The sequence below is a fragment of the Muscardinus avellanarius genome, assembly GCF_963383645.1.
Source record: "Muscardinus avellanarius genome assembly, chromosome: 12".
Taxonomy (NCBI): domain Eukaryota; kingdom Metazoa; phylum Chordata; class Mammalia; order Rodentia; family Gliridae; genus Muscardinus; species Muscardinus avellanarius.
This window is the reverse complement of record NC_137798.1, coordinates 73975700-73998528: the sequence shown is the minus strand read 5'-3', so window position 1 is coordinate 73998528 and position 22829 is coordinate 73975700. Positions and strand designations below refer to the sequence as shown.

At 42.1% G+C, this 22829-nt stretch overlaps 1 protein-coding gene across 1 annotated transcript; it reads right to left on the bottom strand.

Annotated features, from left to right (window-relative positions):
- Window positions 1-270: 270 nt before the first annotated feature.
- EXD2 (exonuclease 3'-5' domain containing 2) lies at window positions 271-21217 on the bottom strand (the record flags this gene model as incomplete). The annotated part of the gene is made up of 8 exons (XM_080706977.1): window positions 271-487; window positions 4510-4866; window positions 6104-6239; window positions 6463-6569; window positions 7896-8227; window positions 13268-13394; window positions 16251-16507; window positions 20882-21217. 8 exons carry the CDS (start codon window positions 21215-21217, stop codon window positions 271-273), a joined length of 1869 nt encoding a protein of 622 aa, XP_080563103.1.
- Window positions 21218-22829: the final 1612 nt, after the last annotated feature.

The window sequence follows — 22829 nt, the reverse complement described above, 5'->3', positions numbered from 1 at the left end:
AGGGAGAATATTATAGCTAAGACCTCTCTTGTCCACAAAAATAAGAGGAAAGAAAAAAAAAAATACTCTGCCCAGTTAAAATTCAAAATCATCAGCTTCCCTTCAAACAATAGCCTTGCTCCATCAGAAGCACCCTGGGATTTGTACAGGTCAATACTCTGAGCTGCCACCCAGACTTTGACAATTAAAGACATTTTAAAACAGGAAGAGATGACTTTTCAACCTTGGCTCCAGCTCCCCAGCTGTCCTGATGTGGGTGAAAAGCAGCCTTCATGTCAGCTTGATGGGAAGGTCCTCCCCGTATTTGCGGAGTAGCTTCTGATGGTTATGGTCCACTGACCACTGCTGGGGCAGGTGCTTGGGCTGCATGGAGTCCAGGAAGTGCTGGCGCCAGCGGTTCTCCAGCTGCATAAGAGAGCGCAGCCCACCCTGGGCATGACACTGCACCACTTTCAGCCCATGAGGAACGTAGTTTTCATTGGAAATCCTACCAAGACATTAAGTTCAAAAGGTTTGAGGGAAACACACAGAAGGCAGTTTAGGTCAGGAGTATATGCGGAGGTGGTCTGGTTAATGTTTTCTTTCTTTCTTTCTCTCTTTGTTTCTTTTTTCTTTTCTTTTCTTTTTTTTTTTTTTTTTTTTTTTTTTGGCAGTACTGGGATTGGAGCCTGTGGAAATTCTACCTCCAAGCTATGCCCCAGCCCTATTTTTTTTTTTTTTTTTTTTTTTTTTGGCGGGTCTGGGTATGTAACCCAGCAGCATTCAACCTCCGAGCTACACCCCCAACCCTATTTTTTATTCTTTATTTTGAAACAGGGTCTCACTAAGTTGTGGAGGGCTTCACTAAGTAGCTGAGGCTGTCCACGAACTGCAATCCTCCGGTTTCAGCCTCCCAAATGCTGGGATTACAAGTGTGTGCCACCATGCCCAGCTCCAGCCCTATTTTTTCTTCTTTATTTTGAAGCAGCATCTCACTGAGTTGCAAGGGGCCTCACTAAGTAGCTGGGGCTGTCTGAGAACCCGGATCCACCTGTCTTAGCCTCCCAAGTACTGCAATTACAAGCGTGTGCCACCACACCTGAATGGCTAATGTTTTTGAAACATCTCTGCTTTTAAAAAAATAGTTTGGACTGCAGCCAGGTTTGGTGGCTCACACTTGTAATCCCAGCATTTGGGAGACTGAGACAGGAGGATCCGGGTTAGCAGCCAGCCTCAGCTACTTAGTGAGGCCCTTTGCAACTGAGTGAGAACCTTTTTCAAAATAAAGAATAAAAAAATAGGGCTGGGGGTGAAGCTTGGAAATAGAATGCCCCTGGGTTCCATCCCCAGTACCACATTAAAAAAAAATGTTTGGACTATGGCTCACAATCCAACAGAAGGCACTGGGGGCATTAACTATTCTTGCAGGAAAGACATTGCATAATGCTCAGCTCTTGCTGGGCTATGTCTGGCTTTACCTACTATCAGCGCTATGTCTGGCTGGTAGTAGGTAAAGAATGTTGGGTTTTTGCTTATTCCAAGGTTGCTCAGTGACCATATCACTCTTCTTTTAAGTTATTGATTATTTTGAGTCATACTCATTATTATTATGAGGCTGTTAAATCATCCCACGTGGTCCAGTTTTTTATAATACTGGAATACCTGAATGTAAATGCAAAGTGGTACACTTCTTTAGTGCCTTCTTACTCCCAAAAAGAATGCCAGAATGCAGGCTGGGGATGTGGCTAAATGGTATAGTACATGCCTAGCATGCACAAGGCCCTGGGTTCAAATCCCTGGTTGGTCAGTCTCTCTCTCTCTCTCTCTCTCTCTCTCTCTCTCTCTCTCTCTCACACACACACACACACACACACACAGATGCCAGACCACATGGATGGGAAGTGTTTCAGCCTCAGTGAAATGCTCCAGCCTCAGTGAAATTCTCCAGTAGTTACATGGTGTGCATGTGCTACTGCTATCTAAAAGGGAAGACAAATCTCTACTTCCTTCCCAGGCAGGCAGAGAGGCCTTGAAAACGTCTCTGACACCACATGAACAGTGCTCTCCCCTTGTGAATAAAGCTGAGCCTTCTCAAGGAAGCATCCTGCCCCCACAGCTCTTTCCTCATCCTACTCTCTGAGTATCTGCAGATATTTTATTATTCAGCTCATGAACTTCCCACTAACTTGCCTATCTGTCTCCACACAGCTGTTCTCAGTATCAATCCAGCACCGATCTATACAATTTAGCAAGATGCATTTGTTAGAAAGGCCTGTGGCTGAAGGGAGAGGTCTCGGTTTAAAAAATACATGTGAGAAATAGTCAAAGGAGCCAGGGTCACCCACTATAATAAGACCCCAGAAAGTTATTTAACTTTAATATCAAGGCATCTAGTATAAAACTTAGAAAATAATATTCTAGAACTGGACAGAATAGTTATAGGGATAAAATTAAATAATAATCATTTTCATTTTTGAAAGATTTTTAAAAATGTAAGACATAATATTAGCTGTTACCAGGTAAAAAATCCTAACCCGGTGTGGTGGTACACATCTATAATCCCAGTACTTGGGAGGCTGAGACAGGAGCATCTTAGGTTTAATGCCAGCATCAGCAATTTAGCAAGGCCTTCTACAACTTAGTGAGACACTGTTTTAAAAGAGAAATAAGGAGCTGGATATGGTGGTACACACTTGTAATCCCAGCATTCAGGAGACTGAGCTCGGAGGATTATGGTTTGCGGACAGCCTCAGCTACTTAGTGAGGCACTCTGCAACATAGTGAGACCCTGTTTCAAAATAAAGAATAAAAAAATAGGGCAGGAGGTGTAGCTCGGGGGTCAAATGCTCCTGGGTTCCATTCCCAGATCCGAAAGAAAGAAAGAAAGAAAGAAAGAAAGAAAGAAAGAAAGAAAGAAAGAAAGAAAGAAAGAAAGAAAGAAAGAAAGAAAGAGAGAGAGAAAGGAAGGGAGAAAGAGAGAAAGAAAGAGAAAGAAAAAGAAAGAAGGAAGGAAAGAAAGAAAGAAAGAAAGAAAGAAAGAAAGAAAGAAAGAAAAGGAAAGGAAAGGAACAAAGGCTGGGCATGGCTGGGCATGGTAGTACACGCTTGTAATCCCAGCTTTCAGGAAGTGGAGACCAGAGGATCATGGTTCATGGACAGCCTCAGCTACTTAGTGAGGCCCTTTGCAACTCAGTGAGATTCTGTTTCAAAAATTTAAAAAAGACTAAGAAATGAGGGCTGGGGGTGTAGCTCGGAGGTACAATGCCCCAGGGTTTCATCCCCAATATCACACAAAAAAAAAAAAAAAGAAAAAGAAAATAAGGCTAGGAGTATAGGGCATTTTACCCCTGAGCTGATCCTCCTGTCTCAATCTCTCAAGTACTGGGATTACAGGTATGCACCACCATACCTGACTATATAAAAATAAATCTAAATCCTACCACATCAGGTTGTTATAAGAATTTTTTTTTTTTTTTTTTTTTTTTTTTTTTTGCGGACCTGGGGATGGAATCCAGGGGCATTCAAACTCCAAGCTACACCCCCTGCCCTATTTTTTATTCTTTAGTTTGAAACCAGGTCTCTCTCACTGAGTTGCAGAGGGCCTCACTAAGTAGCTGAGGCTGTCCGAGAATGACAATCCTTTGGTCTCAGCCTCCCGAATGCTGGGATTACAAGCGTGCACCACCATGCCCGGCTGTTATAAGAATTTAATAAGGCAATTTATGTAAAGTTTAATAGCTTGGTCAGCAGGACATAGTGGATCCGTAAATATCCGTTCAGTAAATATTTGCAATATCTGTTATAGGTAAGTAGCATGAGTAAAATAAACACTTTAGATTTGAATAAATAAGAACTAAATATTTGCTACCATAGGTAACAAAAACCCTGTAGGCAGCCAGCATCACTATTGGGGTGTTATGGACTGCTATACTGTTGAAAAAAAATTGATAGTTGTGCCTGGTGCTGGAGACCCAAAACCACACCACTGCACTTGTACAACTTCAGAGTTTTCATGGTATTGCTGGAAGGTTGCTTTCATCTACGTGCTGACTTCAGGATTTATGTCAGCACAGAATTCCTAAGACGTAACTCCACTGCATTTGAACTCTCATGCTAATCACCAAGATGAATGGGCTTAAGTATTTGACTTTAAAGAGTGAAGGATAGATACCACATTCTCAAAGAGATTGTTCTATTCCACCTCCACGCACAACTACTAGGGATTAAACCCGGGGTGTTCCGCCTCTGAGCTACACCTCTAGCCCTATTTTATTTTTTATTTTGAAATAGGGTCTCATTAAGTTACCATGCACTGGCCTCAAATCTGTGATCTTCTTCCAGTTTCAGCCTCCCAAGTACTGGAATTACACCTACCCCAATGGTATCTTAAGACACTGGACATGGGGCTAAGCACGACGCTAGGCGCTGCACCTAAGCTCTAGTGCACCACCCTGGCAAGCACTCTCACAGGTTGTGAAAGCAAATTCATTGGATTATTCCCCAATCCCTCTTTGACCAAGTCAGCTATACCTGGTCTCCAGGCTGGCAGCCTCTTGAAGCATCTCATCTGTGATGATGTCTGTGTTATAAAACTCTCTGAGTGCTTGCAGCAGCTCCTCCTTTCGATGAGCAGGCAGGCTCTCCGCATTGAGCAGGGCCCTGGCCCCAGAACGCACCTGCCGGCGCTCAGGATCTTCCAGCAGGCGCAAGCCCTCCTCAGAGCCAATGGGGGCCTGGAACTCCTTAGCCAGCTGCTGCTTCAGATGGTTGTCATAGTAGTTAGAGATGGCATGGCAGGAGGTGCAGAGCAGCAGCACGTCATGGGAGTTGTGGTCCTTCATCTCAATCGGAAAGTGCTTCCGGTACTCATGTGGAATCACATTCTTCCTGAAAGGAGCCCACCAGAGAGCAGTGCTCATTAGCATAAGGCAGAGCACACACGTCTAGCAAATGGGCTAAAAGGAGTCTAACCTGGGCCTAAATATAGCAGAAGCCTTGGGCCCCGCAGTCTAAGAGCAGTTACACAAAGGCAATGCTGATATTCTGCTCTCCGCCGACCTGTGCTATGGGTTCCTACCTTCCTACCAACCCGTGCTTTAGATTCCTTTCTTCTTGAAGTAAGTCCAGACCAACTGGTGCTGGCTTCAGGAAAGGGTCAGAGAGAGATTAATGACAACCTTTGCTCCCAAAAGAAAAACTCTCTGAGAAATGAAGAGATTCTAGTATCCACTGATACCTAGAAAATGACTCTCAAAGAAACCTGGCAACCTAAGCATTCCTCCATTTGAGGAATCCAATTCTCTGCCATTGTTTCCCTGGTTCACCAGGTCTACCATTATTTTCTAAAGAGAACCATGTCCTCGAGAAAAACTCTTGGTACAACAACTATCTGTCTCCTTTGTCATGGGGAGGAGGACAAAAGTGGATAACTAAACACAGAAAAACCCATGTGTGGACACTGAGACCTAGTGGGCAGCCTCCCTCCATTTAAAAGCAGCCTCTGGGTCATCTGGGAGCCCCATGAGCAATACCACAGCTCAGGAAGCTTGAGGGCCTGGAGGAAGGCTCTAAGGACACAGTATCTGAATAAAATGATCTTCAGACCTTCATGAGCAAAAGGGAACCACTTTCTCCATGGCTGACTGTTACTGAGAATAGTGTTACATTCCAGAAACTGAGAACTGGCTTAGGAGGGCTAGGGGCTGCTAAAGAGGTCAACATCAAATATCTCAGGAAAACTGAGCCATGCCTCTCAGCCAAAGTGGGCAGACTTGCCGGGCATGGTGGTGCATGCTTGTAATCCCCGTGCTTGGGAGGCTGAGACAGAAGGATCACACAAGTTCAAAGCCAGCCTCAACTACTTAGTGAGGTCCTCAGCAACTTAGTGAGACCCTGTTTCCAAATAAAATATAAAATAGGTCTGGGAATATAGCCCGGAGGTAGAAAGCCCCTGGGTTCCACCCCCAGTACACCAAAAAAACAAAAACAAAAAACAAACAAACAAAACAAACAAACAAAAAAAAAAGTGGGCAGACTCAATCAAGGCCTCTGAGGACTCTGCACAAGCTACAAAGGCAATTTCCATCTGAGGCACACAAACTTGGTGGTCCAACACCACACTCACCGAATATAGGAGTCTGTCTTGCCACATACTACACATAGATTCTCTTTAACCATCAGGTAATAGTCTCCTGGGGATTCAGGCCTTCCCGCAGGTTCAAACCGTAGCTTGACCACAAAAGGCTCTTCACTCACCAGCTCTTAGAGAAAAGAAGAAGTGTCAGCATTGAACTGCTTCTCCCCATCCGAAGAAGAATCCTCTTAACTGTTTTCTGTGCAGGCAGAGAACTGTTTCTGGGTGTGATTAGCCAGTCCCCCATGTCTTTCTGCCTTCCTCTATCTGCCCCTTCCTTATCCACACCCCCTCCTGCCAGTACCCACATGCACCTAATTACAGATACACTATGATGCTGGCTCTCACACCTCCAATGCCTTTGTCCAGATACCACTGAGCTTTTCTTCGATCACAAGTGCAGAGGGGCTGTCCATCAGGAGCATGGAGAAAGCAGTTATCATAAAGAGGCGATTTTCTGCAGAGAAGGGAGAGAAATCTCGTGCTGAAAGCTGACTCTTTGTCAAAGTACCCATTTCCTTTCCATGACACCTTCTGAGTGACTCAAACTATTCTCAGCACTGGGTCAGACAAACCAAGTATGAAAATAAATAAGTAACAGTGCAAGAAACCACATTCATTTCACCTGCATTGGGCTAGGGAAGCATAATGAGAGAAATTAGTTTGTGATGCCTCTAGAGCTCATACTTTTGGACTGGACATTAAGAGAGTGACTTGGTTAGTGTATACACAGCTTTGCTGTGCATGTGAACAGGAACAAAGCAATAAAAAAAACTACCAAGTGAATGCATTAAACAAAGTAAGTAAAAATTTTAAGGATCAGGCTAAAGTAATGAGACCATATAAATTCATATCTGGCTAACATGCAATACTTCCTTCAATTTAATCATCCAGTTCCTAAAGGCAGTTTGGTACAGGAACCAAACTTTGGCTTCAAAGCCAATGAGAATCTTCTCAGATGACTCACATATTCTTTGGCTACAGAATAATGTTCATTTAAACCTGAATATCATTCCAAACCATCAAATACCACATGAACAAGAAATCTGGTGGCACATTTCTCTCTAAAAGTATGAGGAATTTCATGTTATTAATTTTCACAGCTGACTTGAAACAATAATAATCATCCCCCACATAGAGGTAGAGAAACTATAGGCCTAAGGTCACATCAGGATCAGTGACAAAGGTAGGCTAAACTCCTCATTTCCACTTCAGTTGTCAAAAAACAGAAAAGTAGAAGTGGAAGCTGAGCGTGGTGGCACACTTCTGTAATCGTAGTACTTTGGAGACTGAGACAGAAGGATCGCAGGTTCAAGGCCAGCCTTAGCAATTTAGTGAGACCCTCTTTCAAAATAAACAAAAATGGCTTGGGTTATAGCTTGGACGTAGAATGGCCTAGATTCACCCCTAGGACCCTCCAAAATGGAGAAGGGAGCACTTAGGGTATAGTTCAGAGATTGATTGCTCCTGTGTTCAACCCCTACTACCAAAAACAAGGGGGGGATATAAATCTACCTCCAAGCTACTCCCTAGCCTTTTTTATTTTGAAACAAGTTCTCACTAAGTTGCTGAGGCTGGCCTTGAACCTGCAATCCTCCTGTCTCAGCCTCTCAAGTACTGGGATTACAGGTTTTTGTCACCATGCCCAGCTAAGAAAAGTAGTATTAACCCCTGGAGAGCCTCTGCTACCTGATCCAAGCCTTCTCTAGACTCACAGGGAAGCATCATACCCTCTCTGCTGGAAGCTGTCCCCTGGGAACTAGCCAGGGAACAACTCAGTTACCTGGCAGAATAGCCCACCCCCAGGGGCTTTCTTCTATTTTTCCTGGGGTCTCTCCCTTGGTGGTTGCCTGGCACCATTCCATCGATCTTAGACTTCTTATTTCTTGGCTTCTGCGAGGATTCAATCGCTTCCCCATTAACCTCTTCTCCCAATCTGCTAATTGCTTTGCTTCGGAATGGCATGTCTACCACATTCTGGCATTTCTCCAAGACTTTTCTCCAGCCAACGCGGTCAGCGTTTTCTTCCACAGGTGAGTTCCTAGAGAAAGGGTATCCAAGAAGATGGAGAAAGAGAGCCACTGAAATCTGGGCATCCCTGGCAGCATAAGTTACCTGAAAAGAAAAATCAGAGCTCAGTGGAACCTAGAAGGCAAACGAAAGAGAGCAACTTCAAAGTGAATCACAAAAATACAGGCAACTTTCAGGATCCTAATTAAAAATGTATAATAACCTTCTTTAAAACTTTGTATTATGCCGGGCGTGGTGGTGCACGCTTGTAATCCCCGCGCTTGGGAGGCTGAGACAGGAGGATCGTGCTGGTTCCGAGCCAGCTTCGCTGGCTTAAGAGACGCTGTTTCTACATAAAAAAGTTTAAAAAAAAAATAGGTCTGGGAGTGTAGCCCGTGGGAGTGTATCCAGGAGGTAGAAGGGATTCCAGGAACCCCAGTAAAAAAAACAAAAAACAAAAAACAAAAAAAAACTTTGTATTATGAAAAGCGTCAAACTCTACAAAAGTAGACTGAATAGTATAATGAACTTGCATATTCTGTTTTTAGCTATAATAATGATTTATTCTAAAGGCTGGAAAATCTTTATATAAATCAGTGAAGTTTCTATTTGCTATTAAATTGCTGTACAGATTTTTCTCAAGTTAACACAAGACTTATAGTTAAGTTTGTGAACTTCACTTCGGGGTAGTCATCTTCTCGAAGAGCTGAAACCATGATTCCTTAAGAAGCCTACATGACTGTCAGTCAGAAATGACCTGCCACAGCCAGGTATGGTACATGCTGTAACCCCAGTACCTGGGAGGCTGAGACAGGAGGAACACAGGTTCTCAGCCAGCCTCAGGAACTTGTGAGGCCCTCTACAACTAAGTGAGACCCTATCTCAAAATATAGAATAAAAAACTGGGTTGGGTTGGAGCTCAGAGGTAGAATGTTCCTTGGTTCAATCCCCTGTACCACCACCAAGAAAAAAAGAAAGAGAAGAAAAAAAGGACCTGCCATACCTATTAATAAGATGCTGCAAACAAGGGAAACAAATGAGTGTTAATTGTGGGCTTGGTCCTTCCAAGCAAATGACAGCATGTAAGCTTGTCATAAACAAAAGCAGTGAAAACTAAAATGAACAGCTTCCCAAGAAAGGGTGTGAGGACTTTGCAATTCCTCCAATTTGACTTTAATAACCTAGCCATGTAAATAATTCTATTGGTAAGGATGTTTTACCTTTTAGAATAAAACCAGGTCCACAATCTACTTATTAGTGCACTGTCTCCCACTGAAGAGTACTTGAATGTGAAGTTCATAGTGCCTTTGAACAAGCTGCTTTCAAATGACAAGGAAACAAAGGCACTTACAACAAATGCTGCTGAGACACCTAAATATTCACATGCAAAGGAATGAATGTGGATCTCTAACTCAGGAGACACGCAAACATTAACTCAAAATGGATCACACACCTAAATGCAAGCGCTAAAACGAGACTCTCAGAAGAAAACCTAAGACCCTGGGGGCTGTGCAGATGATTGCATATGATATTTTTAAAAGCATCAATGACAAAATGAAAATTTAAGTAATGAGCTCATAGAAATTAAAAACTTTTGTATTTCAAATGATCCCATCAAAGAAGTGAAAAGACAGCCCACAGTATGGAAGAAAACAGCCAGGCTGTTTCAAAATAAAGAATAAAAAATAGGGTTAGGGGTGTAGCTCAGAGGTAGAATGTCCCTGGGTTCACTCCCCAGTAATGCAAATTAAAAAAAAAAAGATATATATATATATATATATATATAATATTCATGTATCTGATAAGGGACTAGTATACCGAATATATAAAGAACTCTTAACATTCAATAATAAAAAGATAAATGACCCATAAAATGTGGGCAAAAAATCTGAACAGACTTTTCTCCCAAGAAGATAAATAAGTGGCCAGTAAATACATGAAAAGACACTCAGTGTAATTAGTCACAAGGAAAATGTAAATCAATAACCACACACACAACAAAAAACCCCACAAATGCAAATATTAAAATTTTCTAAAATCTCATTAAACATTATAGTTAGAATAAAAACAATAAGCATTATTAGAAAATGAATAAGAGTTGCTGGAAATTCTGAATTCTCACAGTAATAATATGGATCACAATTTAGCTTCAAATTTGGTGATAATTATTTTCTGTGTATGTAGTACTGGAGATTGAACCCAGGGGCATTCTATTTCTGAGCTACAACTCTATTTTATTATTATTTTATTTTGAAACAGGGTCTAAGATGCCGAGGGCCTTGTTAAATTGCTGAGGCTGGCCTCAAACCTGAGATCCCCCTACCTCAGCCTCCCAAGTACTGAGATTACAGGTGTGTACCACCATGCCCCCTTAACTTTTTATTCTGACAATTTTCAGACTATATATATATATATATATATATATTTTTTTTTTTTCAGTACTGGGGATGGAACCCAGGGGCATTCTACCTCCGAGATATACTCCCAGCCCTGTTTCTTATTCTTTATTTTGAAACAGGGTCTCACTGAGTTGCAAAGGGCCTCACTAAGTAGCTGAGGCTGTCTGTGAACCATAATACTATAGAAAATTTTAAAAGACTAGTAATGACAATTGATTCACAACTGTCAATTTTAATGTTAAGTTGCATCCATTATGATACTTCACCTCTAAATATTTCAGTGTGAGCTGAGCATAGTAGCTCATGGAATAACTAAGGGATAATTAAAAACTAAAGCAAAACTAAAATTCAATAGAAAAACTCAAGATAAACTTGAAGAAATTTCCCAGATGATAAAAGATAAAAGACAGAGATGGAAAGTAAGAGAGAAAACACTTCTTTAAGAAAGTTTCAATTCAGAAATCCAATATCTAAAAATATATATGAGTGCTAGAAACAAGATGAAAAGGAAAATAAGAGATGAATACTTCCCTAAGAAAATTAGAGACTGAGTCACAGGGTCTAAGATATTATATATGTAATATGAGTTCTAGAAACACAAATGAGACTAGGACATTTTCAAAGAAATAATTGGAGAATAACTCCTTGAATTAAAAAACATGAGCTTCTAAGATTTAAAAGGCTCATTAAATTCAAACACAATGAAAAGAAAATGACCCACACTGTTAAAAAAAAAAAAAAAAAAAAAAAAAAAAAAAAAAAAAAACTAGGACAGAAAGAACATCTTCCAGAAAGAAAATAACATCAGATTCTCAACATAAATCCGGGAATTTAGATGATAAGACTCACTGCATTCAGAGCTTTGAAGTGAATTCCACCCTAAATGCTACACTCCACCAAACTATTGCTGAAGAAAGTGGGAAGCGAGGTGTAGTGGCGTACACCTGTAATCCCGGTACAGGTGAGAGTAGGATTAATTTCGAGGACAGCCTTAGCAAGTAATGAGACTCTCAGTAACCTAGTGAGACCCTGTTTCAAAATAAAAAACTAAAATAAAATAGGGATGGGATGTAGCTCAGAGGTAGAATGTCCCTAGGTTCAACCCCCAGTACCACGCACAAAAGAGAGAGAGAGAGATCCAGTATCTTTTCAGGCTTGGAGAGGGTCATGAATTCTCTTTCTCAGGTAGCTGTTATGAATGTAGATTACCAAGACAAAAAAAAAAAAAAAAAAAAGACACGAATTGGGCAGCAGGGCTGCAGTACAACCAGTCCTGAGAGGGGCGGGATGGAGGAGGGGAGGGCAATTCCACATATAAAGGAAATGAGCAAATTATCTGATGTGCCTGAACCAGCCAAGTGGAGGAAAATTAATAGGCTTACAGAACACCAAGCAAACAAAGATACAAATTATCATGGAAATACAAATTACAAAAACAGGTGTATAGAACACTAAGGCAAATAAAAATTATCATAGATTGTCACAGATTATCATAGAATTACAAATTACAAAAGTGGGTGTACAGGACACTAAGCAAATAAAATATGAATTATTTGGGGAAACAAAAAGGTTTGTACAAGAAAAAATGTAGCTGTAGTTGTCTAAGTGGCTTAGTTATAAATAGTATCAAAATAAATAGTGAAAATTAGCCTAATGGTTACTAACATTAGGAGAATGGGGTAGGAAATAAGCACTTGTTTGGGAGTAGGAGAATTCCAAGAGTATTAATATCTTCCATAGGAAGAAGTCATAATGGAAATACCAAAAAGAAATTAAAGTGCTTTCCTCTAAGAATGAAAAGGAATTCATATTAGGAAGAGTAAGATAGAAACTACTATTTCTTATAACAAAATGTTTTATTTTATTTTTTTTATTTTTTTTGCGGTACTGGGGATGGAACCCAGAGGCATTCTACTTCTGAGGGATAACCCCAGCCCTATTTTTTATTCTTTATTTTTTGAAAACCCAGGGTCTCACTGAGTTGCAAACAGCCTAAGTAGCTGAGGCTGTCTTTGAATCATGATCCTTTTGTCTTTTGTCTCAGCCTCCCAAATGCTGGGATTACAAGCATGTGCCACCATGCCCGGCCCAGCCCTATTATATTTCCTTTTTTTTTTTTTTTTTTTTTTTGGTACTAGGGGTGGAACCCAGGGGCTTTTCTACCTCCAGGCTATACTCCCAGACCTATTTTCTATACTTTATTTGGAAACAGGGTCTAAGTTGCTGAGAGCCTCACTCAATAGCTAAGGCTGGCTTCGAACCTGTGTGATCCTCCTGTCTTAGCCTCCCAAGTGCTGGGATTACAAGCGTGCACCACCACGCCCAGCTTTATTCCTTATTTTGAAACAGGGTCTCACTAAGTTGCAGAGGGCCTCATTAAGTAGCACAGGCAAAACATACTTGCGATCCTCCTGTCTCAGCCTCATAAGTACCAGGATTACAAGTGTGCACCACCATGCCCAACTGTAACAAAATGTTTTCTTAATTATACATTCATATTTATAAAAAACTTTATTTTCTGAAATATCTGTCATGTAATAAATGCTCAAAAACTAAAATAGAGACTTTTTTACTTAAGTGGCATATACATTGTTACAGACCAGCTATCTTGAATATCATCAGATGCTATGTTATTTTAAGACATCTCTAACCAATACTTGTACCATATTTGAGGATTAGAATTTTAAAAAAAACAATTGCACTTCAGAGGCAGTGATTCTCATTTGTCACCCACTCTAATAAGTACCTGGTCCTCTGAAAGATTCTCAGCATCCCAGTTGCTACAACGAAGTAGAAGAGACTTGTCAAGGGGGAAGTTCAGAATACTTTCAGCAAGTGACTTCAGGCTAAGTCCATTACAGAGCAAATTGTTCCTACAGTAAATAAAGCCATGTGTCAAAAGGGGACAAAGGGCATTAGCAGGATAAAAAGACATACGAATGGCCAATACACAGAGAATATTCGATTAGCAGGAATCAGAGAAAATAATTTGTTATCTATTAGATTGAAAAGTCTTCTAAAAAGAACTGCATTTGCTGCAATGAAGAATCAGGCAGTCTTATCTAAAACTTATAAACTGATAGGCTAGAAGTGTGGCTCAGTAACAGAATGCTTTGCTCAGCAGGTGTGAGAACCTGGGTTTGATCTCCAGTGCCACACACAAAAAAGTTAAGAACAAATAAAATTTGTGTGTGTGTGTGTGTGTGTGTGTGTGTGTGTGTGTGTGTGTGTATGCGTCTCTGTGTGTGTGTAGAGTATGGGGGAATTGAACTCATGGGCATTCTACCTCTGAGTTACACCCCTAGCCCTATTTTTTATTCTTTACTTTGAAACAGAGTCTCACTAAGTTGCAGAGGCTGGCTGCAAACCCACAATACCTCCTGTCTCAGCTTCCCAAGTCCTGGGATTACAAGAATGTGCCACCACACCTAGCTCAACTGTACATATTTGTGAAAAGCAGTTTAATAATAAATAGTTGTTAAAAATTTGAACAAGAAAATTATCTGATCCAGTAATTACACATCTGGGAACTTATCCTAAAAAGAAAGTCTATAAAATGATCTTCATTGTAGCACTATTTATAGTAAAGAAATGTAAACACTCTAAATGCCTGTCAATATTGTTTATGTATTACTTCTTTTTGTGTGTGTGGTACTGGGGATTGAACCCAGAGGCATTCTAGCTCCAAGCTACACCCCCAGCCCTATTTTTATTCTTTATTATTATTTTTTTTTGTTGTTGTTGTTTGATTTTTTGGGGGGTGTCTGGGGATAGAATCCAGGGGCATTCGACTTCTGAGCTACACCCTCTGCCCTATTTTTTATTATTTATTTATTTATTTATTTATTTATTTATTTATTTATTTTGGTGGTACTGGGGATCCTGGAAAACCCTTCCGACTCTGGGCTACACTCCCAGACCTATTTTATATTTTATTTGGAAACAGGGTCTCTTAAGCCAGTGAGGCTGGCTACAAACCTGCGCGATCCTCCTGTCTCCGCCTCCCAAGCACGGGGATTACAAGTGTGCGCCAACAGCCAGGCTTTATTCTTTATTTTGAAACAGGGTCTAAGTTGCAGAGGGCCTCACTAAGTAGTAGCTGAGGCTGTCCGCGAACCATGATCCTCCAGTCTCAGCCTCCCAAATGCTGGGTTTACAAGCGTGTGCCACCACGCCCGGCTATTCTTTATTTTGAAATAGGGCCACACTAAGTTGCAGAGGGTCTCACTAATTAGCTGAAGCTGGCCATGAACCTGTGATCCTCCTGTCTCAGCCTCCCAAGTACTGGGATTACAAGCGTGTGCCACCACACCCAGCTTATGTATCACTTCTTAAATTAGAAAAATGATAAGGCCATTTTCACTGAGGAGGTAAAAGTATCAAAAACTTAATAATCTATTCCTTCTGTACTCTAAAAAGTTTCTGATTAAAATGGATGCATGGTGGCAAAAATATATATATATTCAAAGATGACAGATTCCAACCAGAGGCATTCTACCCCTGAGCTCCACCCCTAGCCCTATTTTATTTTTTATTTGGAAACAGTCTCATTGGGTTGCTGAAGCTGGCCTCTAACTTGCAATCCTCCTGTTTCTGCCTCCTAAGTACTGGGATTACAGGTGTGTACCCAGGTCCTGATGTGTTTTTAATTTCACATTTATCTCCTGGTTGGAATCTGCACCAAGAAAGAAGAAAGAAAGACAGAAAGAGAGAAAGAGAGAAAGAGAGAAAGAAGAAAGAAAGAAAGAAAGAAAGAAAGAAGAAAGGAAGAAAGAAAGGAAGGGAAAGAGAGAAAGAGAAAGAAAGAAAGAGGGCTGGGAAAGGGAATGTGGTGGTGCACACCTGTAATCCCAGTACTTGGGAGGCTGAAAGGAGGATTGCAGGTTCGCAGCCAGTATCAGCAACTTAAAAAGGCCCTCCACAACTTAGTGTGAGACTCTGTTTCAAAATAAAAAATAAAATAGGGCTGTGGATATTAGCTCAGAGGTAGAACACCCCTGGGTTCAATCCCTAGTACCACACACACACACACACACAAAAAGGCTGGTAATGTAGTTCAGTGTTAGAAAACTTGTTTAGCATGTGGAAGAACCTGGGTTCAATCCCCAGCATAGAAACAACAACAACAAAAAATTCTAGGTAACTTTTATCAGAAGTTAGGATATCTTCCCAATATAATATGCATTTCAGAAGCTTCCAGGTTTCTTTTCTTTTTTTGCAGGTCTGGAGATGGAACCCAGGGGCATTAGACCTCCTGCCCTATTTTTTTTACTCTTTTTTTTTTTTTTTTTTTTTTTTTTTGGTGGTACTGGGGTTCCTGGAAGCCCTTCTACCTCCGGGCTACACTCCCAGACCTATTTTTTATACTTTTTTATTTGGAAACAGGGTCTCCTAAGCCAGCGCGCGCGGCTGGCTTCGAACCTGCGCGATCCTCCTGTCTCTGCCTCCCAAGCGCGGGGATTACAAGCGTGCGCCACCACGCCCGGCTTTTTTTTACTCTTTATTTTGAAACCGGGTCTCACTGAGTTGTAGAGGGCCTCACTAAGTAGCTGAGGCTGTCTGTGAACCACGATCCTCCGGTCTCAGCCTCCCAAATGCTGGGATTACAAGCGTGTGCCACCACGCCCGGCACCAGGTTTCTAAATAATTTCAAATGTTTCATTATTGAATCCCAATCATCTAAATTTTACTCAAATGTTTGCCCCTATAATCCCAGCATTCATACAAACCTCTGTTGTACAGCTAGATATCTGAGGTCCAGGCACCCTCTCACAATGAGGCCATAATCCCCCAGAAGCTTGCTGGCATCTTCTGAACATCCCACTCCAACTTTCAAAATGGTGCCATCTGCCAAAATGTCCAATAACGTTCTTGGTAGTGCTTTGCCTCCACAGATCAGCTTGGGCAAGCGAATCAGAACACAGAGGCCATTGGCGGAGGCCATTTGTAGGAGTGACAGAGGACTGGCTTTGCCTTCCAAACTCACCTGCAACAGAGCAAGAGAGACTATGGTCCATAGTTCATATCCCTGCATAGCAGCAAGCACAACACAAAACTGTGGTTAAAAAAAAGAGAGACGAAGAGACTAAGAGCCATAGTTCAGCTACCCACTGGAGCAGCTGACCAGATTTGGGGCTACCTCTAAGGAGAGCCTGAGCTTGTACTAACAAATGCCGTGAACCCGTGAAGCAATGGCCTCAACAAAGCTTCCTAAGGGCTCAACTGCAGCACTGAAACATGAGCAGCCCATAAACAGTGGCCACTGACACAGGAGCGCTGGGACACACAGGGGCGAGTCACATGAAACACTGGTTACAAAAGGCTAAGAAAAAAGGGCTAAGGAGTTCATTTGAAATCAGGTGTGATATTTTCCAATTTGGGCATCTCAAGATTTTGGATTTTCAGATTAGGAAAGCTCAACCTGAACAACTCTATCCAATTAAAAGTTAATCTGAATTTTTCTAATCTACTAAAGCTCACCATTAAAACCCAATATTATGCCGGGCATGGTGGCGCATGCTTGTAATCCCAGCATTTAGGAGGCTGAGACCAGAGGATCTGGGTTTGCAGATAGCCTCAGCTATTTAGTGAGGCCCTTTGCAACTCAGTGAGACCTTGTTTCAAAAATAAAGAATAAAAAATAGGGCTGGGGGTGTAACTTGGAGACAGAATGCCCCTGGGTTCCATCCCTAGCACCACACACACAAAAAAAGGAAAACCCAATATTGAACTGGGCATGGTGGCACATGCTTGTAATCCCAGTACTTGGGAGGCTGATACAGGAGGATCGCAGGTTCTCAGTCAGCCTCAGCTACTTAGTGAGGCCCCTCCAACCCCCGCAACTCAGTTTGAAACCCTGTTTCAAAATAAAGAATAAAGCCGGGCGTGGTGGCGCACGCTTGTAATCCCCGCGCTTGGGAGGCAGAAACAGGAGGATCGCGCAGGTTCGAAGCCAGCCACGCGTGCTGGCTTAGGAGACCCTGTATCCAAATAAAAATGTAAAAATAGGTCTGGGAGTGTAGCCCAGAGGTAGAAGGGCTTCCAGGAACCCCAGTACCACCAAAAAAAAAAAAAAAAAAAAAAAAGAATAAAAAAAAATAGGGCTAGGGGTATAGCTCAGAGGTAGAATGCCCCTGGGTTAAATCCCCAGTATTTATTTATTTATATATATATTTATTTATTTTGGTGGTACTGGGGTTCCTGGAAGCCCTTCTACCTCCGGGCTATACTCCCAGACCTCTTTTATATTTTCGAAACAGGGTCTCTTATGCCAGCATGGCTGGCTTTGAACCTACGCGATCCTCCTGTCTCCGCCTCCCAAGCGTGGGGATTACAAGTGTGCGCCACCATGCCCGGCTCCCAATCCCCAGTATTTAAAAAGAAAAAAAAAATCTAATATTAAGCTGGGTGTGATGGCACATGCCTGTCACTCCAGTACTTGGGGGCTGAAACATGAGGATTTCGGGCTCAAGACCAGCCTCATTGACTCAGTAAGACTCTCAGTTCCGATACTATATATAAAAAGGGCTGGGGTGTAGCTCAGAGGTAGAACCCCTTTGGTTAATCCCCAGTATCACAAAAACAAAAATAAAAACCTAATGTTGTTTGTTGTTGTTGATATAAGTGTGTGTGTGTGTGTGTGTGTGTGTGTGTGTGTGTGTGTTGCTGAGGATTGAATCCAGAGGCATTTTACTTCTAAGCTCCACTCCCAGCCAGATTTTTTATTCTTTATTTTGAAACAGGGTCTCACTAAATTGCAAGGACCTCACTAAGCTGCTGAAGCTGGCCATGAACCTGAGATCCTCCTGTCTTAGCCTCCCAAGGGCTGAGATTATAAGTGTGAGCCACTACACCAATCTTGTAAATATTTCTAAAACAATATAGCATAGACTAAAAGCACACAATACTTTTTTGAGTGGGGGGGATTCTAAGCTACACCCTCTAGCCCTTTTTATTTTTTGTTATGAAACTGTCTTGCTAGGTTGCTGAGAGTCTCACTACTTGCTGAGGCTGTCCCCAACCTGCAATCCTCCAGTCTCAGCCTCTCAAATACTAGAATGACAGGCATGTGCCACCAACCCTGACTCCAATCCTTTCTTGATGGCTGCAGGTTCCTAGTATAAACAAGGAGTACAACTGCTTACAGGAAGACTGACTGTCAGGGGCTGAGGTGCGAGGGCTTTTGTGACTGCTAAGCTTGTCCCACACTGTCAGGTATTCTCTGGTTGGTCAACACTGTGTTGGCATCGAGAAGCCTCTCCTACAAACCTGGAACTGATTTGTGGCAGTAATTCTGCTCAGGGCCTCCTCTGATTACATTTCCTGGATTTTTGGCTGTATTCCAGATAGCCAGAAGATGGATATCAGAGAATCTTGGCAAGGTGTCACGCTGACTTAATAAGAGACGATAACTTGGAATTATTTATTTACGTTTCTGTAATTTCTTCTACTTCAAGGAGATCAATGTTCACTTCATGAATCAGAATGACAGAACAACTGGTAGACCACATCCTCCTCCTCACAAATATGCAGTAATTGCCGGCAATGATAATTACTGGAAAGGCCAACCAGTGTTTAGAACCTGGACTAAAATACATGTTATTAGCTTCGAGGCCTGGAGCAAATAACAGGACCTTTTAAGCCTGTTTTCTACCTGTAAAGTGAATGAGCAATAGTATTTCCCTACCTAGAATTACTGAGAAAACTAAATGAGATGATGCAAACAAAACAGGCAATGTTTCAAATCTTTCTACATCCTAATTCAAGTAACAATTTCCACTTAAACAGACCTCCTTAACAATCTTCTCAATGACATCCTTATGAAAAGGCTATTAAAAATACTAATAGCCGGGCGTGGTGGCGCACGCTTGTAATCCCAGCATTCGGGAGGCTGAGACTGGAGGATCACAGTTCGCAGCAGCCTCAGCTACTTAGTGAGGCCCTCCACAACTTAGTGAGATCCTGTTTCAAAGTAAAGAATAAAATATAGGGCAGGGGATGTATCTCGGAGGTAAAATGCCCCTGGGTTCCATCCCCAGACCTGCAAAAGCAAAAACAAAACAAAAATACTAATAGTAGCCAGGTGTGGTGGTGCAAGTCTGTAGTCTCATTACTTGGGAGGCAGAGACAGGAGGATCTCAGGTTGGCAGCCAGCCTCAGCTACTTAGTGAAACCCTGTTTCAAAATAAAAGAATTGCCGGGTCGTGGTGGTGCATGCTTGTAATCCCTGCGCTTGGGAGGCTGAGACAGGATGATTGTACAGGTTCGAAGCCAGCCTCAGCTACTTAGTGAGACCTTGTTTCCAAATAAAATATTAAAAATAAAAAAATAGGTCTGGGAGTATAGCCCGGAGGTAGAAAGCCTCTGGGTTCCATCCCCAGTACCTCAAAAACAAACACACAAATAAATAAATAAATAAATAAATAAATAAATAAAAATAGGGCTGGGGTGCAGGTTAGAGGTAGAATGCCCCTGGGTTCAATCTCCAGACTGAAGAAGAAAAAAATAGGGCTAGGACATAGCCTGGAGGTAGAATGCCCCTACCAAAAACAAATAAATAAATAACAAAAAGGGCTAGGGGCACAGCATGAGGCAAAATGTCCCTAGGTTCAACCCCTAGTATTAATATATATAATATATATTCTATATATGCATATGTGTGTATATATATATACATATATATATATACACATGTATACACATGTATACACACACACACACACACACACACACATATGTATGTATGTGCTTGGGAGGCGAAGACAGGAGGATCGCGCTAGTTCGAAGCCAGCCTCACTGGCTTAAGAGACCCTGTTTCCAAATAAAAACATAAAATAGGTCTGGGAGTGTAGCCCGGAGGTAGAAGGGTTTCCAGGAACCACAGTACCATCCAAAAAAAAAAAAAAGGAAAGCTTCTGATGGTAGGTACCATTATACCCCTATTACAGACAAGTGAGCTGAGACTCAGAGAGGCTAAGTAGCTCTCTGAGGTAAAATAGGCAGGAAAAACGGAATTTACAGGAGCCAGGCAGCCAGCCTCAGAAACACAGGCCCTTCGCAACTTAGTGAGACCCTGGTTCCAGGACTGGGGGCATAGCTCAGAGATAGAATGCCCCTGCATTCAATCCCCAGTGCCACAGAAAACAAAACAAAACCCAGAATGCCTGCCAGTCTGCCTCACTCCAGAATCCAGGATCACAAGCATTGCCCTCTCCTACGAAGAGCAGTAGCTGCCTCTGCTAAAAGCTATTTACAAGCAAGTTGAGAAGAAGCTAAAACTCTTTTCATCTTGAATATTCTGTACTTGACCATCAAGGCCCTTAGTCAGAAAAACAAGAGATTTTTTTTCTTTTTAACTTACCCACTCACAGTCGATACCAAGCACTGGAAAATCCTGTAACTCATTCCTAAGCACGGGCTCGATTTGGTCCCACTCTGCCTCCCGAGACACTGTCACCACATCTGCCTGGAGGATCCTCTCCTCCCATGAGATTCTGGGGACACAGGAGGGAGGCTGGACCTCTTCTGAAGGGGGCCGCTCCCCCCAGAGTGGCGCTTGCAGCTCCTGCTGCTGCCGCCGGGTCACACGACTCCTCTTACTCCTTCGGTGCTGGATGCCTTTCCACAGGACAAATCCCCCCATAGCCACCCCCAGAAGGGTGGTTACTGTCAAGGCCACGAAGTTCTGTCTAGGCATCTTCAGCTTTTTACTGCTTAGCAAAGCATTTCACCAATCCCACAATCTGCAAAACAAATAGCAAAAATATATTTATATACAGAACAGAAACTTATGCATAAACAAGTTTTCTCTAAAAACTCTTTTTTTGTGTGTGTGGTACTGGGGATGGAACCCAGGGGGATTCTACCTCCAAGCTACACCCCCTGCCCTATTTTTATTCTTTATTTTGAAACAGGGTCTAAGTTACGGAGGGCCCCACTAAGTAGCTGAGGCTGTCTTTGAACCATGATCCTCCTGTCTCAGCCTCCCGAATGCTGGGATTACAAGCGTGCGCCACCATGCATTTCCATGGCCGAGGGTTTCCCACTGTGTACTGTTCTTCATCACTTTTTGAAGGTGTCAGCACTAGGGAAACAGAGATAGGGGCAGCTCAAGTTTGTAGCCAGCCTCATCAACTTAGTAAGGCCCTCTGTAGCTTGACAATCTGTTTCAAAATAAAAATAATAAAATAGGGCTGGGGGTGTAGCTCAGAGGTAGAATGCTATATTCTCCAGTACTACCCCCACACACACACACACAATGTTTCAACAAAAAAAAAATTTTTTTTGGTACGGGGTAATGAACCCAGGGCATTTTACTCTGAGCTACATTTCAAGCACTTATTTTGAAACAAGGTGCTTCTAGGTTGATGAGAGTCTCACTAAATTGCTGCAGCTGGCAGCAAACCTGTGATCCTCCTGTCTCAGCCTCCCAAGAACTTGGATTACAGGCATACACCACCATGTCTGAGTAAAATTTATTCTATTACTATCTGTGTATACGTGGTGTGGTGCTGGGACAGAACCGAGGCGCATCCTACCTCAAGTTCCACTGCCAAGCCTATTTTATTTTTTATTCGGAAGCAGGGTCTCACAAAGTTGCTGAGAGCCTCACTAAATTGTCACGGTTGGCTTTGAACCTGTGATCCTCCTGTCTCAGCCTCCCAAGTACTGGGATTACAACCAAGTATCCCCATGCCCAGCATAAAGGTTTCAATAATTTGTGTGTGTGTGTGGTACTGGGGGTAGAGACTTTTCTACCTCTGGGCTACACTCCCAGACTTATTTTTATACTTTATTTGGAAACAGGGTCTCACTAAGTTGCTGAGAGCCTCACTAAGTAGCTGAAGCTGGCTTCGAACCTATGCAATCCTGTCTCAGCCTCCTAAGCACTGGGATTACAAGTGTGCGCCACTATGCCCGGCTTCAATAAATTTTTAAAAAACAATTTCATATTTATAACAACCTGGGGTTATAATCATGTCTATAGAGATAATCAGTTGTTGGAGTAGAAAAATAGAATCATGACAATTATTATAGTAAGTTTAAAGAATGGTAAGATAATAGCTATGCTGTTTTAGCTGAGAGTGGTGATGCATGTTTGTAATCCCCAGTACTTGAGAGGCTGAAACAAGAGAATCACAGGTTCAAGACCAGCCTCAGCAAGTAGTGAAACTCTCACCAACCTAGTGAGACCCTGTTTCAAAATAAAGAGAAAACAGGGATGGGGGTATGTATAACTTGGAGACAGAATGCCCCTGAGCTCCTCAGTACCACAAACAAACAAGCAAAACAAAACTGGTCTGAGGTAG